Here is a 13,563-nt window from a genome sequence, read left to right as displayed (position 1 = left end):
CACATGCAAACAAGGCTAAGATGCAGCGTGGAGTCATGAATAAGTAACTGCATTAAATGGATGAAAAGCAACACCGACCACTTCTACTGCAAATGCATGCCTGACATGGGTCAATGAAGTATTGTATTCCATTTTAAGTCCTTTCCCCCAACTTACTGCAGGAAATGAAATAAAAACAGAAACACAATAGTACAACACATGCCAAACTAACAAAGGAAAGGAGGAGGGTGCAAATATATACCTGTTGGTGTGAAGGTAAAAGACGGGACTGAAAAATCAAAACAAAATATAAACCAGTTATTAAGCTGAAGAGAGAAAGGGAACATATCACATTAGTATAAATCAAGCAGACAGCGGAACATAAAACAAATGTAAATAACTAAGCCAGGAGCTCTGACCCTCTGATAGAGGAATAAAACCAAATCCGAGGTTTAAAAAAGGAGCTTGTCTCTACAGGTACTATTTCGAAGTGTCTGACATTTGAGTAGGGAGGGGAATTGGGCTGGGTTAGCCTGTGAATGACCCTGCATTTAGTAACATAGATTTGGCTCATGGCTTTAGTACAAACAGAAATCCTCTACTATTAATCATTTCCAAACACTGAGTGATGGATTCTTAAACAAGCATTATCAGGGTTTTGCTTGAACCTTATCTAGAAATCTGGAAGTGAATGCTTATTAAAGTGGACTAATAGGTGCACTTAAGTGTTTATCATTAAAAGAGATGGAGACAGAGAGAGGGAAGGAGAGAGAAAGACTTAAGAAAAGAAAAAGAAAAAAGAGAGAGAGAGAAATAAAGAAAGGAAGAAAGAAGGAGGGAGGGAGGGAGGACGGAAGGAAGGACAGAAGAAAGGAAGGAAGGAAGGAGGAAAGGAGAGAAGAAAGAACTGGAACAAAGAGAACCATAGAATTGAACTGTTTCACTGCTAAGAAATGCCGGACACTTTATCATATAAAGTATAATGCTGTATTTTTATCATCATAGAAATTTGTGAATGGACAGAAAAAAATGGGGCATTTTAGCCTTTAGTTTCTCTATTATAGTTTATATTTAGCAGCTTTCTTGGAGTAGGCTGAGCTTTTTTTTAATGCCACACTAGAAGCTAAACAATGAACAATAACACCCTCTGAAAACCTTCACTCTCTCTGCAGTTATAAATCTTAATCTAATCAATAATGCCTGAAATTGAACTGCAGACCTCAAAAGTAGCAGCCTCGCCTCCCCCACTTTCCCTCTCTTCTGCCATTGCTGGGTGTTGGATAACACCAGAACTATTTCCACGTCATTTCAGAGGGAGGAGGCTGCCTTATTTTCCAAGCTCCTCAAGTTAATTGAAAGTAAACACTGCCCTGGGAAGGAAGCAAGGAAATCTACGTTACTCCCTTGAAGACTGAAGTTTGCTTTTAAAAAATCCTTAATACACACAAACTAGAATATTGATTACTTATTGTGCATCGAAAACCTGCCAAAACTGTATTTTCCACTTCACATTTGACTGTCTCTAAGAAATTTACTTTAGGATTACAGCATTTGGGGTTGTAAACAGGAATGCAGTAGCATCCTTTACAACTGTCACTTCTTACCAAACCATTTTATCTCTGAGCACACTAGAAAGAACAAAAACAGAAGCCCCAATGCTGTGTACCTAATTTACACACTGGCCTTCGTTGATAGCACAGCAGTCCCTGTGTTGAGAATTCTATTGTGTTTTCATTCACTCAGATCTTTTCAGAGAGTCAATGTGATTTAGCTACAATCAAAAATTCAGAGCCATAGTAACAAGTCTTCATAAAAAAAGTAAAAAGGTACATTTGCAAGTACAGCTATTCAAGCAAGAATGGAGGGCCTGAACATTAATTTGCAACCACAAGGACATAGGGAAAATATGAAAGGGCCTTGTCAGTACTCCTAGCTAACTGCTAACCCCAGTTTGAGGAATTAAAGAAGAGATGAAAAGAAGTCAGTCTAAATGAAATTTTTACAGCTCGCATAGCAAAGAACAACTTAATTCTCAAAGCTTCCAACAATAGAGTAATAAACTCTGTTTACCCACTGCCGCTGGTGCACTGTGTGAATGCACATGGACAAAGGGTACTGAGTGTTCTAGCAGAGGGCACATCTACAGATAAATGGAGGGGGAAGTGTTAAAAATGCTCACTATTACCCAAAGTCACGCTCTGGTTTGATGGTTTATAGGTCAATAGGCTCTTTTACATTTATTTCTTAAAAATATTTCACTTCCTTTTTGCTTATAATTATCAGCATTGTTTTTGGCACAGACAATTTAAGGTTTCAGGAATCACTTCTTTTAATTGCACAGAAAAAGAATTATGAAAAAGTGCCGACGAGGCAAAGTGAGAAAAGCGGAATCGAATGCTCACCAATTACATTTGTAATTATGTTCTATGATTTCTGCTCAAACTCAAGCTAGTTAAAGGGACAATGATATTAGTTTAATAGATTTTGCAGAAAGAGCACATAGCATTTGTCAGCATGCTTAAAGTACATTAGTAAAGGAAAAGAGACATTTCAGAAAGGAACAGGGTTTCGTGTCACATATTTAGATTTCAAGACAATACAGAGCATCAAATTGTTTTAACCACACAGCTATAGCACTTCATCACAATAAGAAATACAGGATTCCTGGAGAATTCAAGAAACTCTACATCTATATGTTAATTAGTCACTTTTCCTCATTAAATCAGATTTCAAAACACAACCCCCAACACCCTGCCCTTTCTCCGCTCCAGGACACACAGACACCCACAAACCCCTTCTCTGCATTGTTTGTCAGTCAAAGGTTTTATGTGGTCACACATGTGCCTGACTTTGTTCTACTTTGTATACATAATGAGCACTGGCTCTCTTTGCAGTAACCTTCAAGCCCTCTTTTTCCATTTCACAGGGAGGGATACCGACATTTTGCTTCATCTCTAGATAGGACACATATCTGAAAAAAACATATTTAAGGAGGATAATACCAAGGCAAATGTATGTATATGAAGAGATTATGGCAGAGCCACAGGCCGGAGGCACACTGATTTATTTTTACAGTATGGGTGATGAATTTGTGTTGACTCTTTCTTTCCAAGACCCCTTGTGACCTAGAGTGTAAATATTTTAGACTGCTGTCCCAGACTGTTTATAAGTGTATAGGGGCATTGGAGAGAACTTTTCATTGAGAAAAGTTGTAACTACCACTAAAAATTCTGACCTTTCCATATAATTGACCAGAGAAATGACTTGGCCAAGACATGCAGGAAATGTTCACTTAGGAAATATGTAGAGAATCTTTTTTTTACAAAAGTGGTGATGGTTGGGGCAGGAATGTGTCTTTTGGTAATTCTCTCTCAATTTGCTTTGCGGCAAAATAAAAGTGTTGTCTCACGCTAAAGCATAGGCCCTATAACTAAGATGAATGTATAATTTGTCATCCAAACTAAGACAATTCTGAGAGCAAAAAGGAGCACTATAAATAATTTAGTTTAACTAAAGACATAAATTGGGACTGCCCTCTGAAAACTAGGACTTACAGCTACCTACCAATAGCTCAGACCTGAGGCCCAGAGTTGATGAAGGTATTTGTCGGGGGGAGGGGGCTATCCGTCTGACATTGTTAATATTCTCCTCAGAGAGTAAAAAATACAAATCACCAATCTACAGACTTTGAGGACACGTGGCAAAGGGGTCTGTGAAATACCTTGACATATTCAGTTCATCCAGAAAATTGTAAATAATGGCAGCCAAGTAAACTTTCTTTTCTAAAACTGTAAACACATTTCTAACAACATCACCACCACTAATTAACAGCATATACATATTCAACTCTGCAAATTTAAATATAGCAATAAAAAAGTACTACATCTCATCTCTCTGCAAACTGAAGCACATCAGTCATGCATTCCATATTCAGTAAGAAATGATTATTTTATAAATAGTCAGAAATAATCATTAAAATAATTTTATAAAGAATTTCTTTCACTTCACAAAGGGCAAAATGCTCCCTTTAAAGCTGTGTGAGACAGTTGAAAGCTTGTATTTATAATTCCTGTGACAAGGAGATTAAAGTAATAAAGTAATTCCCAAGAGAACAAGGGAATAGTATAACAATCAAGTGTAGACCTACCTTGGTAAAATATATTTTAAAGGAACTGGGCCTGAAAGCGATAAGCCTATTTGTAACACTGCTACTCAAAAGGAGTTAATAGGCAGATATCACAATAATATAAAAGTACTTTTGAAAATGTTTATATATTAAAATAATTTAATATAGGATATATATGATCACAAATAATTTGGAGTCACAGAGTAAAATCAAGAGTTATGGGAACATGTTAAAATAAGAAAAACTCGGGTAAGTTAATACCTTTTCTGATACCCGCATAAGTACTCGTCAGCCCATTTCTCTTCTTCCTGTGTCGATAGAGCCAGATGCTGAAGACCATGAGGATGATCCAACAGGCGGCCCCGATTCCTGCGATGAACGCTGGCTGCTTCACGACATCTGAGATCTGCTGAGCAAGGCTGACCTGGTCCTCAGGTGACACGGGGTTCCCATGAGAATCTGAAAAGCCATATTTTGATTAATTTGAGTTTAAAACTCAATGAGATAATGGATTCATACTTATGTAATATAAAATAATTGTCACTCTTTTGTTAATTTTTGGACCATGAGTTCTGTTTTTCATTCTGCAACATCCACCATTGCTAATTAAAATAGTTCATGAGATTTTTCAGCAAAATTATATTCACTTTATTTATTTTAACTCAAATTATTTATTTATTTAAAATGAATATGATATAAAAAATTCATGGAATATATTTAATGAATGAATGAAAGGAAAGTATAATAATAAGGGGTACCAAATAAATACGTATAGAAAAGATACAAACTTTCTCAGACTTCTAAAGGAATCCTCAATTATATGTTCTAAAAAGGGTAGAAAATAAAATTTTATTTCCTTTATAAGGTATATATTGAAAAAGAAAATGTGCGTGTGTGTGTGTGTATTCTTTTCCCCCCCCAACCCCCAAATATATTCTGGGACTCTTAACTGCCTTAGAAACACATGATTTGAACCTATGTTCAGAAGGGTCTATAAAATTCAGGATCATTAAAAACCAAAGAAAAATTAAGATAATGTTACCATTGAAAGAACTATGAATAAACTTTCTTTTAAAACAATAACTGTGGCCAGCAATAGATATAAGAACATTAAATATGAACAAGAATTATCAACTGTTATGAACAGTCAAAAAGGCTTATGTTTTCTGTTAGCTATTTTGATTCAAGAATTAAAAATTGATGGAATTTAAGGCTATTAAAATGCACTTATTTTACATCTATGTTTAAACCTACTGAGACATTCATTTTTCAAGCCCACCATTTCATCAGTTCACATAGAGTGGTCTGCAAAGTCTGTAGAAAACTGGAAGCTGTTCCCTGTCACCAAAGCAACATCTTACTTTGCTGGCACTGAGTGAGGGCAATGCTGAGGATGCCCAGTGGGCAGAATTCCCATCAATGTCTGTAGTTTTAGTGTTCTTCCCCCACCACATCTGGTGAAACAAGCAGTGGTTTGCCCATTTCATTAGGATTGGTGCTTTCTTACAATCATTAAATCATTTGATTCCAAAAATGTCCTGCTAATAGAAGCTGATTTAAAATAGAAACACTTATTCCAGTCCAAATATCATTTTTATTTCCAGAAAAATAATTGGTATCACTCATTATGTATTAATAATATTTCTCAAGCTGAAAACATTCTTACAGATTATATTTTCCTATTAAATGATACTGCATCCTGATAAGACACTGGTAGGAAAAATAAGCAGCATTCAATGGCTAAGGAAACAGCCTTAGGAAAATAGCACCCCTTTCTAAGTGAAATGGCTAAGTTGCTACTCATGTTTTGTGTGTGTGTTTTTTTATTTGCTTTTTTCTTGAACAGAATTCCAGGTTTCTTTATATGGAGGGTCAAGGCTGAAAGATCTATTTTCACAGGCAATCGCAGTCACCTGCCTTCAACTGTTTGTTGACTGAAAGTTTTATTTCATGTTCCAGACCCTTTTATCTATGGTTATCCTAAGAGCGCTTCATCCTCTGAAAGTTCACCAAGCAGACATATTCTTTTTATTCCTAATACATCCTTTGTACGTGCTAGGTTTATAGATTTCATGGCTATTTGTGCAAGGTTAAGTTGGGTAGCTTCAGATTTTATGGAGACAGCCAAGAGACGCTCCATGCAAGGGACCAGATGGGCTTAACAGAATAAAGTGTGGTGTGACTAATGAATAAAATAGCCACTCCATATCTCAGTCTTTGTCTCACTGCAGCTGAGTCTATATTAAGATATGGAAAACTGGAACACATTTATAATTCCAAGAAAACTAATTTGACCCTTAAATCCCATGATTTAAATCTTAAATAAATAAAATTACACATGGTCCTTTTTCCAATTTTTCTTTGAAAACCTAGACTAAAAGTCATATGTTATAAAAATAGGTAAAGGACACCAACAATGTATAGGGTCATCCCAATGTAACTTATAATTTCAACTGTAATAAGTTAATACTGACATTTCACAAAACTGGGAACTATTTGAGTAAAAAGATCTGTATTTAGACTGTTTTCCCCCATAGCTTACATAACATTGTAACAGATGCATCAAGCAATTTTTTTAGTTTCCTGTATTGCTTGGAATTTTGTAATAAATGAACCAGAAATAACCATGAAGCTATTTTTGTTTAAAAGGTGTGTACATAATCACTGTTTTAAAATGTGCTTAATGTGAAAGATAATCCAAAAATCAAATTCTGGCTCGTGGCTGTGGTAGAGACAGCAAGCTCTTAGTAAAAGTTTGAATAGAGTTTTCCACAACATAGAGTTGTTGGAAAGTAGCTCCCTAGCCAGTGACTTCGTTGTCCCGTGTTTCCATTTATCTATTTGGAATCAGATGACTGAGTTCTGGGCATGGGTGATGTACACCATTTGCAGACCTGTACCATTTAACCCTTCCACACTTTGTGTTTCTTTTCTTCCTTTCTGCTGGCCCAGGGTCAACCTTGGAAGCCCCACGTTAAAGAGCATAAACTTCATCAGCCCATGACCCTCCATGTCTACATGGAACAGGGTCCCACCTACAAGCAGTGGACTTCAGGTGGACTTTATGATTGTATTATACAACAGAGATTCTGCAAATGTATCTGTTACAGCATCTAGAATTTTCTCAATGGAACATCAATAACGGTTTCCAAATAGAATGCAAAATCCCTTATGTATAGTAACAAAGTTTATTCAAAGCCAAATGTTTCCTAATTTTGTTTTGAAGTAATTTCTAGGATGTCATCAGTGTTATCAACGTGCCAAGTACTGTGTATTTATTTGTGAAGTATAAAGATTCACGTATCTGATTATTTTTTGTAATTTAGCAACTGACATAAAACACTACTAATGTTTAACTTCTGAACTAAAAGGAATAAACACAAAGTTGACCATATACTTCTCAGCATCTTTCATAGTTTAAACGTTGCCTGTTATCTGACCTTTTCCCTCCTTTTCCATCCATAATTGTATTTCTTGCCGTTTCTCTTGTTTGTTTTAGATTTTACTGGTAACCACTTGCTAATCTGTATTTTATGTTCATGCCACATTGCTTGTAGCGATGAGCGCTTGGCCCTGCTTTTGTGTTGGTAATAAATAACTATGGTAATAAAGTCTTCTCTGTCTTTTTATTTTTTTAATTCATCCAACCACTTTTGAAGCACACATTGTACTTAACATTCTAAGTGATTAGCATATAACCATATTCCAATGCTCTCTGACATCTCAGTCTATCTTTTGTTATAAAAAAACAATTGCAATTTTAAATAGACACAAAAATGATGACTATAAATTGCATATCGCTGCAAATTTCCAAAACCTGGTTTAAGTTTTGCATGGAAGTTTGTTTTGTTTTTTTTTTTAAATCCAAGTAACCGTAAGTTCCATGAAGGTGCAGACTGTGTCTTTCTTGTTCACTGAGGTATCCTTGCTGCTCAATTAATAGTATTCATTGAATAGAGGAAAAGAATTCAACACGACAGGAGTAGGATGACACTGAAACTTGGCACCTTTTGCTTGAAATATCGTTTAAAATGTGTGCTTTTTATTCACAGTCCATTCAACTTGCAATGATGGCTCCACTACATGCAAAAACTCAAAAGCAGGGCCAAGCGCTCATTGGTACACTCTCAAACCAGATCCGTCCTGCACTGACCTAACTGGATGAACTGTGGCTCGCTCTTCACCCCAGCCCCAGCCCCAGTGCTGGCTGCCACCTCTACGCTGTATCGGATCCCTGGAACCAGGGAGGGAATGACCACAGAAAACGTGGAACCGTCCACGGTCTTGTTTATGTGGTATCGAGTTTCATTGCCAAGACACCAGACCTGTAAGAAGAGCACAACAAATGGGAAGCTGGTAAATGTTGCAAGTTAATACAAAGATCAACATAGCATATCATGGTTTTAAACCTAGACAGAGTTCAGATCTATCATGAACTTAATATAGGAAGTTTCAGAAGTCATTTTTCCCTCGGATCTAGTTCTGAGAAGACTCTTTCAGGCAAACCTAGTGTTAGTAGTGCAGGAGTGCCCCCTTATCTGCACGAGATACCATCCAAGACCCCCGGTGGATGCCTGAAACCATGGATAGTATTGAACCCTATATATACTATATGTTTTCCTATACATATGTATTTGAGGTGTGACAGCAAAACTAGCTCACATTTCTTTTTCCTTCTTCAAAATTTCACAGATAGAAGATTCGCTCTTACTGTAGATCTTAGCAACCTCAGTATACTTTTTTTTTTTTTTTTCTTATTAAGTCGAGCACTTTCACCTTTTCACTTAAAGGAAGTACGTTACGGCTTCTTTTTGGCGTACCCAAATTGCCAGCATCACTACTCTTGTGCTTCGGGGCCATTATTAAGTACAATAAGGGTTATTGAACACAAGCACGGTGATTCCATATGACAGTTGATCTGATAATCCAGACGGCTACTAAGTGACTAACGGGGTGGGGGGTGGATAGAGTATACACCATGGATATAGTGGACAAAGAGAGGATTCACATCCCCAGCAGGACAGAGCAGGATGGTGCAATATTACACCACGCTACTCAGAACAGTGCACCAGTTAAAACTTCTAAGTCATTATTTCTGGAATTTGCCACTTAATATTTTCAGACGGTGGTTGACTGTGGGTAGTGGAAACTATAGAAAGCAAAACAATGATAAGGGGGGACTACTGTACCCTCAAGACCTTTTTGAACTTTCTCATATACTTTTAAAGGATTATATTAGGTGAGTCTAAACATTTTTGCTCAAAGACACTGGTTCCTATCAGCCCATATCATCAGGGTTTTTTTAAACATCTAGAAATTATTTGCCAGAAAAAAAAGGACCTTGTAAAAAGTTGTCTATATCCAGCTAAGAAAAATAACTTATCTACCATCACTCAGCATTTGCACTCCTACTACAGCATAACCCTGGATGACCAGATAACACAAAACAAAGAGGAGGAGGAAGCTTCGAGTCTAGTACAGACAGTCCCCGACTCACAATGGTTTGACTAACAGTGGTTCGACTTTATGATGGTGTAAAAGAGACAGACATTCAGTAGAAATCATACTTCAAATTTTCAAATCTTATCTTTTCCTCGGCTGGCGTTATGTGGTACAATACTCTCATGATGCTGGGCAGCGGCAGTGAGCGCAGCTCTCCGCCAGTCACATGATCGTGAAGGTAAGCAACTGATACGCTTACAACCATGCTGGACACAGACAACCATACTGTTTTTCACTTTCAGTACCATATTCAATCAATTACATGAGATAGGCGACACTTCATTATAAAATAGGCTTTGAGCTAGATGATTTTGCTCAACTGTAGGCTGATGTAAGTGTTCTGAGCAGATTTGTTAGGTAGGCTAAGCTATGATGCTCCGTAGGTTAGGGGTATTAAATGCATTTTCAACTTACAATAGGTTTATCTGGATGTAACCCCACCGTAAGTCAAAGAAGATCTGTACTTTACTTCAATAGTTCTTCGGGATAAAATTACCTGACGCTGTCACAGTCACATCACCTTCTATGTCAAAATCAAGACACAGTTGATTTAAAAAGAGAGCTTCTGAATAATCTAAAGCATCTTTATATAAATGTGGTTATTAAAAATAAAACTGAAATAAGGAGTAGGGATTATCCTAGGATTTAATTCAGCCTATGGTATGTTCAACTATTACCAATGAGAGAAAATTAGCATTCTGATCTTATATTTAAGTGGGAATATTAATTAGTCTTTGATAACATATATGAGATCATAAAGAATAACAATATATATTTGACTTGAAAGGAAAATATTCTTCCAATAGAAAATTATTGTATATTCATTAACTTTGATAATGATATTTCTGCTAGGAAATTATTTCCAGGATATTAAGATGTTTAAACTACACTATAATCCTTATTTTAAGTTTCACTAAAGGATTATTTAATCATAGCATGATCTTTTTCAATGTTGAAGAACTTGTATACAGTGCATGACTGGATTTGGACTCAGTTTCCAAAAGAAAATGATCCATGGAGTAGTAAACCTTGCTCTATATTCTTTAGGATATCCTCGAGCCATATGTGAGATTAGCTTCAAGTAGCCTATTGTCTAAACTGTAAAAGGAAATGGGATTTAAAATAAATCTAATATCAGTGTCCTCTGTCACATGGTCAATAACCTTTAATTTTTTTCTTTGAAAGTTAATATTATTTTAATATAGTTTCAATGCATAACACGAGCAAATGGTCAGACTCTATACCAGGATCTGACCATTTGGAAATAAAGAGTCCTTTGTGCTTTTTTTTCCCCAATTACATTATGCAGCTGAACCAAAGCCACAAACTGATTTTGAACCAGTCAATCAGATTCTGAAAGGCATTTTATTATTTTAAATTGACCATGAAGTTAAGTGAAATCCACCCTTTTGCATTTTTTCAGGAGAGAAATGAGTTTTGACTCTTAGGGGAAAATGCCTACATTACACAATTTTGCTTGAGAGCTGAGACATCACCTCATTTTAAATCCTTAAAAATTTCTATAACAGTTTATTTTCCAGACTGAACCATAGCATTCTGTCACTCCCCAGTATGAAAATAACCCTGAAACTCATGAGAAAGCACTTAAAAGTGTAGAGACTCTTACCTTTTAATGACTCAATTACACTAGGAGATCTAATCTGAAAGACTTTAAAACATCCACTGTACATTTATGGCAGAATTTTAAATACTTAAATAAAAAGTCACCCTCTTAAAGTGTACACAAATTTCATAAAGAGGTTTTCAGTTTGTCTTTAAAAATAATTTCGAAATAAAATATTATACCTAAAATTAAGCTCAGCATAGTTGGTTATTGAACAAATTAATTTGCTACTCAAAAGACCATTTATGGTCTTTATTTAGGCCTTAACAAAGAGTGCACATCAGAGTTACCTGGAGACATCTACCAAAATATAAACACAGGCCCTGCTGTCAGACCTACTGCATCAGAATCTCTGAGGGTGGGGGCCAGGCTCTTATATTTGGAAAATGATTCCACACGTGATTCTTGTAATTAAAAAGCACTGACCTCTGCTAGAGAAGGTGTATGTATTCACCTTCTAAACATCAGTTTCATATCAATAGGCACAGTCTAAAACATTCACCTGTATGAGGTAATCTACTAACGATCATAATTTAGTTAGTAACTAGAAAAATACTGAGGCATCACAGAAATGTAAGGCAGCGTCTAGAGAAATACATGTTTTGCAGTTAAATTTCGCCTAGCACATAGTGTGTTTTCAACATAAATGTTGAAAAAATACCATAAAGTCTACTTTCTATTAAGATTTTCCTGATTCAGTCTATCAATTGTTTGTTTATCATAGCTCATTAAGATTTTCCTATAACATGGAATCATTGTTAGGATAAATTTCACATCCTTAACTTAGTTTTTGTTGCACCTTGAAAATATTTGCTCAAAATGAATTTGTGTAAGTCTCTCTAAATTCATTGTCTAGAGCTAATGATTTCATAGGTTAAAACAATTATTCAGAATCATTAGGGTAAAATAATTATTCAGAGTCATTAGATTAAACCACTTGACAATATATCACATATTTGAAAAACTCATTTAAACATACAGAAATTTATAACTGAATTCCCTCTGACATAAAATTTTGTTTAGAGACTAAAACAAGATTTATTTTAAAAAAACCCTGATTTTCGGGCACACAAATAATTTTTCTAACTTAGCCCAAAGTTATAAAATTTTAAGTACATTATAAAAGGAAAACAAACCATATTTGATAGAAAATGATTCATAGCCAATTCCATAGGGCAATCCAATCCCTCAAAATATTTTTAAGCTATTTTTTAGGGACAAAGAAAGATTTTTATTAGCATTTACATTTGTTATTTGTGTGAAATTAGATGGAACTATATATTTTGAAACCACGTAGACTCTCACTTTCAAATTGATTTATTTTCAAATGGCTTTTCCAACAAAAAGAATTAGTCTACAATCACTGAATGAACAGGAGAGTATTTTCAGAAATAATTTTATATGCTGCTATGTCGACCAGCAGATGGCGCCAAATATCCACAAACGATTTAAGCACGATTTCTTTCCCCTTTTCTTTGCGGGGGAGAGGGGTATCCATCAGTAAATTAGCACGTGTTTATTACCTTATACTCTTGGACCATTCCATTTTGAGTGTCTTCCGGAGGTGGCTGCCAACTAACAAGAATTGCAGTGCCATTTCCGTCATTCTTCGATACAGTTACGCTTTGGGGTGGGGCACTGGGTGCTAGTAAATTGTTTTTAAAAAGTGGATTATTATGAGTGCATTAGAGAACACTGAAAGACATTAACATTTAAAGTCAAATAGTAACTATAAAATGTATACCAATATATGCATAAAGATATATCATATCCAAGTCTCAATAGTCCCAAACTATTCGTTTTTCCTCAATATTGCTAACCAATTGTTCTTGTGATTTTTCCGTAACAAAAGTTATATAGATTATCTCCACAAAACCTCCCAGAAAAAGTAACCCTGGTCCCATGTTCTCCCTAAAAATGTTTAAAAGTATTAGGATGAACGGTAATCATTCAAGAAATTAACTATATCCTATCATTTACATAATCAAACTAATGAAGACATTTCAGGGAAAATTCTGATTATTTTTAAAGAGTATACTTATGACACGTAACTTTTTACTTTTACGTAAATATTAATTTTTAATTTACAGTTCTAGGGTGGCCAATCCTACTGTTTTGTCTAGAACTGAGTGGTTTCCAGGAAGAAGAGGCATCAGCATAAGTTGCTAACCCTGGAAAGTCCTGGGCAAACCAAGACATTACTCATCTCATTCACAAGTCCTCTCTCCAAATAATATTCCATAAACAGATGGAAAACAATTAATGGAAAGGCTTGCAAATTGAGAACAATTCCATCTTTAAATGTGAATTCTGAATAACTAAACATATCCTA

The 13,563-nt window shown here is 35.5% G+C and overlaps 1 protein-coding gene across 4 annotated transcripts in view; it reads right to left on the bottom strand.

Moving 5' to 3' along the window:
- The window catches only part of ROBO1 (roundabout guidance receptor 1), a 380,310-nt gene that overhangs the window by 49,307 nt on the left and 317,440 nt on the right, over positions 1-13,563 (bottom strand). For 2 of the 4 annotated variants that reach the window (XM_046648052.1, XM_046648054.1), the window contains exons 16-19: positions 12,755-12,876; positions 8,259-8,430; positions 4,367-4,564; positions 242-268 (exon numbers count right to left, since the gene is read on the bottom strand). In XM_046648052.1, the coding sequence (XP_046504008.1) occupies positions 242-268; positions 4,367-4,564; positions 8,259-8,430; positions 12,755-12,876 (519 nt within the window). The remainder of the gene's footprint in view (positions 1-241; positions 269-4,366; positions 4,565-8,258; positions 8,431-12,754; positions 12,877-13,563) is intronic. The other 2 variants (XM_046648053.1, XM_046648055.1) reach the window with 1 other exon arrangement.

This window comes from Equus quagga, chromosome 21, assembly GCF_021613505.1.
Source record: "Equus quagga isolate Etosha38 chromosome 21, UCLA_HA_Equagga_1.0, whole genome shotgun sequence".
Classification (NCBI taxonomy): Eukaryota; Metazoa; Chordata; class Mammalia; order Perissodactyla; family Equidae; genus Equus; species Equus quagga.
This window is presented reverse-complemented; position numbering and strand designations above follow the sequence as displayed.